The following is a 5,118-nucleotide window of genomic DNA, read 5'->3' as shown; positions in this document are numbered from 1 at the left end:
TTGTGTGTGTGTGTGTGTGTGTGTGTTCCAGGGTACGCCTGTGTGGTATACATACATGCCGAAGCAGTTGTTTGTTCAAGGAGAGCAGAGCAGGAGAAAGTACATCCGCTGCCAAGTTATGAAGAAGCATGATTTGTGTGGATTCATTGTGGGAATTGCCCTGGAGGGGGCTGTCTAAATGTTGCCAGATTGGGCAATGATCGAAAATACAACAAGTCTATTTTAGAATCTTTCTTTTCTTTGCTTATATCCGTGTAATTTGGGCGACATGGGAATACTGTAGACAATGTGTCGAATTTCTAGGCTGTCGTGGGGTAAAAGCGCCGCGGCCTGGAAAGCGATAGCACCAGCTTGGCCCAAGTCTACAGAGTATTGTGCGTCTCTCTGACTTAGCTGGTGAAGCATCTTACCGCCTCCGTTGCGTGAACCTCCTAGCGGATTGACTGATGATCACTTGTGATGGGGAAGTCTAGTCGTTTGTAAACAATGTACGGCTTGAAGACCATCAATCACATATGATCTTGCGTATCAGTACCTGTCTGCCTCCCTAGTGAACAGATGGAGAAAGAGAGAAAGGGAAAGGAAACATACATATTACACTCTCCACCTTCCAGTACACTGTATACCTAGGAAAATATAGTGCAGTGTAGTGTATATCGTAGATCAAGTTATGGATCTCAACTTATTTGCCCCATATTTCTACTGGGTTGTCTATAGACTTATAGTGTTGCCCAAGTGGGTGGGTCACGGTTAGCGATGTGGACGGACGGGGAGACGATAGAGTGAGCAAAAGAAAAAGAAAAAAAAGAAAAAAAGGTTTGATAGGTCGTTCAAACGTCGATGTCGTTTAGGATTTCTATTGAAATCACGAGGTACCTATCTTGGTAGAAGCTAGACTAATAGATATGTACTGCATGAGAGCTGAATACTCTGTGGGCACGTTCAGGGATTCCTACTTTTCTTTTTTCTTTTCTGCATTGCAGCTTTCACATGGCCTCTGGCATCATCTCTGTGTATCCGTGGGTTGTCGGTCCAGTCCCGCGCCCCCACTCCGGAGAGAATCCATCCAAGCGGCGGTGCAGTGTTACAGTAATATCATGATATGGTCATAGGAGGAACAATACCCCTACCGTCACCCCATGTCAACCAGCCTGTAGTGCATATTATTTAGTGTATGATGAAGTGAACGAATGATTTGGAGCGAATAATGACAAAAGAAATGTGTGCATGAACAAACGTATCAATTGATGGATTGTGTGCATGGTGTCTGGTGGCTTCAATTGCATGTCGTGTGTGTTGTTGTTGTTGTTGCTGCTGTTCTTCTTGTTGCGTTATTGTAGCGTTCCATACAAGCTCCAATCTCTCTCGGAGCTCTACGGCCAAAGCGGCAACTACTGCGCGCTCGGAAGCACCAAGGTCCAAGATAAGCCGCCCTCCATCATCCCACCCCCTTCCCCCTTCCCCCCCCAAAAGCCCTTCAAGTGGCCAACAACCGACCTGGGCAGTCAGCCCAAATCCGTCAGCGTGGCGAGCGAGCGAGCGAGCGAACCAACTAGCCAGCCCTTTTTGGGCTTCTCTCTGTTTCAATATGTGCTCATGCAAACCCGCAACCCCCCGTGTCTCGGCTGGGACTCTTCTCTCATCAGAAGCCAAAAACCTCGAAAGCAGGACGATTGACCCAACTATCTGTCCATCTATCTACGTATCTCGGCACCCAGGTCAATGAAAGGCTGAAGACTAGACCCCGACCGGACCAGATCAAATTAGACCGACCAGACCAGACCAGGCCAGATCCCAACCATCTAGGTACGCACGCTGGCCCAGTCATTATCTGCTGCATAGACCCGACGGCAATTGCTCGCTAGCCAAGCAAGACGGGATTTGCGACTGACAACCAGCACCTTTACTTTTTCTTCTTCTTCTTTCCTCCCCTCGCACGTACTCAGTTGGAGCATCAAAAATTGATATACCCGAGGGAAAACGGAGCGCGACAAGAGAAGACGCGCAGAGAAAACAAGCAAACAGGAAGAGCGTCCGAGGTCACGGACATATTGCGCCCGACTTGAAAGCCGCAACGCGCCGCCCACTTTGCGCTGGCAACCTTTCGTGGACATACACTGTCATGCATTTCCACTTGGCACAACATTCTCGGCTACTCTCTGCACATTAAATCTTGCGCAGATAGGTCGATTCATTGACTTGGCTGTTCTGGTCGTCTGCTGGTAATCAACAACCTTGCTCTTAGGATATATAATCCAGCCGACTGTACGAAAGACAAGTCTGGTGGAAGCGGCCGGCGCGCGGCCGGGCCCAAGCTATACAAGATGCCGTCAAGCCGGGATATCGAGCTCAAGCTGTACCCGCTCAAGGACGACTCATTTGGCACAGCAGCCCACCATCACTACAACATGGGGAGCTATGCCACGACCGTGGGTACCGGCGGGGGCGGCGGAGGAGTAGGTGGCGGCCACGGCCTCGGTATGCGCGAGCCCGTCTACGAAGATGCCGAGCCGCAAGGCCGGTTCGCCCGCTGGGTTGACAGCTTCCGGCGGGATCCAAACTTCAGCGTCCTCCCCAAGGACCCCATGGACGATATCCTGGTCGCCGAGGTGGGCTCCATACATGCCCGCCCACCGCTGCTCAGAGACGGCAGCAGCCACTATTATGACATGCGCGGCGCCGCGCTCCGTACCGCCCAGTCGCGCCTGGCGAGAAAGCTGAAGGGTCGACACCTGCAGATGATTGCCATTGGTGGCTCCATTGGAACGGGTCTTTTCGTTGCCTCGGGTCGGGCGTTGCAGCTGGGCGGCCCCGCGTCGGTCCTCATTGCCTATTCCTTTATTGGCGCCATGCTGTATTTCACAGTACAGGCCCTGGGTGAGCTGGCAGTCGCCTTTCCTGTCGCCGGATCATTCTCTGCCTTCTCGACGCGCTTTCTCGATCCGTCATGGGGCTTTGCCATGGGCTGGAAGTAAGTGCCCCTCCCCTCGTTTCTATGCTCTCATGCGCCCGTCCCGCATCTTGCCTTGTCTCGCATTGCATGCATCCATTGTTTGTGTTCATGATAGACTGACTTGGCCGGCGCTACAACCAGTTACGCCATGCAGTGGATTGTTGTCCTCCCGCTAGAGATCATTGCCGCATCCATAACCATATCCTATTGGAACCCAGATTTGACCCGGGCCATTTTCGTGACGATATTCTTCATCTGCATTGTAGCGATCAACTTCTTTGGCGTAAAGGGCTATGGCGAGGCCGAGTTCATATTTGCCATTATCAAGGTGACCGCCGTGATTGGCTTCATGTGAGTTCTGACCCAACCAACCCAAGTAGATAGGAATTCGGTAATTAGTGATTGGCAGGCAGGTTGACTGACTCAAAAATCACCTACAGACTACTTGGTATCGTATTGAACATTGGCGGCACCCCCGACTCGGGATATATTGGAGGGAGATATTGGCACTCGCCCGGTGCTTTCCATAATGGCTTCAAAGGGCTCTGTAGTGTCTTCGTCACGGCCGCCTTTGCCTTTGCTGGCACTGAACTGGTCGGCCTGGCCGCTGCTGAGACCTTGAACCCACGCAAATCACTGCCGACAGCCATCAAGCAAGTCTTCTGGCGCATCAGCTTGTTCTACATTGTTGCCCTGACTCTTGTCGGTCTACTCGTGCCATATACTGACCGACGGTTGCTTTCCAATGATAGCAACGCCAATGCTGCCGCTTCGCCCTTTGTCATTGCCATTGAGAATGCCGGCATCGAGATCCTCCCCTCCGTCATGAATGTCGTCATTCTGGTCGCGGTCTTGTCTGTGGGGAACTCTTCCGTCTTTGGCTCATCGCGTACCTTGGCTGCCCTCGCAGACCAGGGCCAGGCGCCTTCGATCCTGTCCTACGTCGACCGCCGCGGCCGACCTCTCGTCGCCATCATCGCCGTCTTGTCGGTGGGCTTGCTGGCGTACCTGGCCGACCTGGATACGCAGTCGACGGTGCTGGACTGGCTGCTTGCCATCTCGGGCTTATCGTCCATTTTCACCTGGGCTTCCATCTGCTTGGCGCACATCCGCTTCCGCAAGGCCTGGGCCCTCAACGGCCACAGCCTGCGCGAGCTTGCCTTCCGATCGCAGTGCGGCGTCTGGGGCTCCTGGGTCGGCCTCATCCTCAACCTGCTCGTGCTGGCTGCTCAATTCTGGGTTGGCGCCTGGCCCGTCGACTACCACACCATGTCGGCTATTGAGCTTGCCGAGAACTTCTTCTTGCAGTACATGGCAGTACCCATAGTCATTCTCTTCTACTTGGCCCACCGTATCTATTATAGGACGTCTATGGTGCACATTCACGAAATGGACATTGACACGGGCCGGAGGGACTTTAACCTACCGATCCTGCTTGCCCAGGAGATGGAAGAGAAGAGAAGCTGGCCGCGCTGGAAGAAGATTTACAAGTATCTTTGTTAATAGACGTAATCTGGTTGTTGTCGTTTTCTCCCTCGCCGTCCTAATAGATGCAGGGATAATAGATTTGACAAGAGGCTCAGCCTCGTTCTTAGCCAATTGCCTCCACTCTTGTTTCTTTTTGTACTGGACATACATGACTTAGCAGGGCGTCTGGGAGTTGATGATACAGAGTCTCTTCGGTGTTCTGCGCTATTACGCGGCCGTGGCCTCAGTGTCGAAAGATAATGAGTATGAGGGAGGAACCAACGTCATGATGACTGCTTAAAAAAAGAAAATACGTGGTCTTTCGGAATTGTAACTTTTAAGAAGATATATAGAACCGAATTCGTACTGAAGAACTTTGCTGCCGACCTGTACACATACAAGTATGCTCGACTTGGACATACAGATGACAATTCAGTGCTGAAATGCTATTTGCGCAGCTTTGAGCACAGTATGGATAATACCTATATTGTCCAAGGCCATCACTCTTGTACTGTCATTACCTATTCAAAACGTTGGCACATCGCAGTTTCTTGGCCGATCCACGAACTACAAGGGACTGAATGCGATAGTATTTCAAGACATCCCCCAACAATCATGGTCAAATAGACAGGCAGGTCCATGTGAAAAGGCTGAGGGAGTTACGGCAAAACGCCTAATTCGTGGCATCATCAAATTTA

At 51.6% G+C, this 5,118-nt stretch overlaps 1 protein-coding gene across 1 annotated transcript; it reads left to right on the top strand.

Moving 5' to 3' along the window:
• Positions 1 to 2,324: 2,324 nt before the first annotated feature.
• On the top strand, positions 2,325 to 4,456 carry PFICI_00616 (General amino-acid permease GAP1; the record flags this gene model as incomplete). Its single annotated transcript, XM_007829197.1, has 3 exons — positions 2,325 to 2,971; positions 3,095 to 3,304; positions 3,394 to 4,456. The coding sequence occupies 3 exons, from the start codon at positions 2,325 to 2,327 to the stop codon at positions 4,454 to 4,456; spliced, it is 1,920 nt and encodes a 639-aa protein (XP_007827388.1).
• Between the last annotated feature and the right edge of the window lie 662 nt (positions 4,457 to 5,118).

Source organism: Pestalotiopsis fici (genome assembly GCF_000516985.1).
Source record: "Pestalotiopsis fici W106-1 unplaced genomic scaffold PFICI_Scf_1, whole genome shotgun sequence".
Taxonomy (NCBI): domain Eukaryota; kingdom Fungi; phylum Ascomycota; class Sordariomycetes; order Amphisphaeriales; family Sporocadaceae; genus Pestalotiopsis; species Pestalotiopsis fici.
Note: the sequence above shows the minus strand (reverse complement) of the source record. Positions and strands in the feature narration are given on the sequence as shown.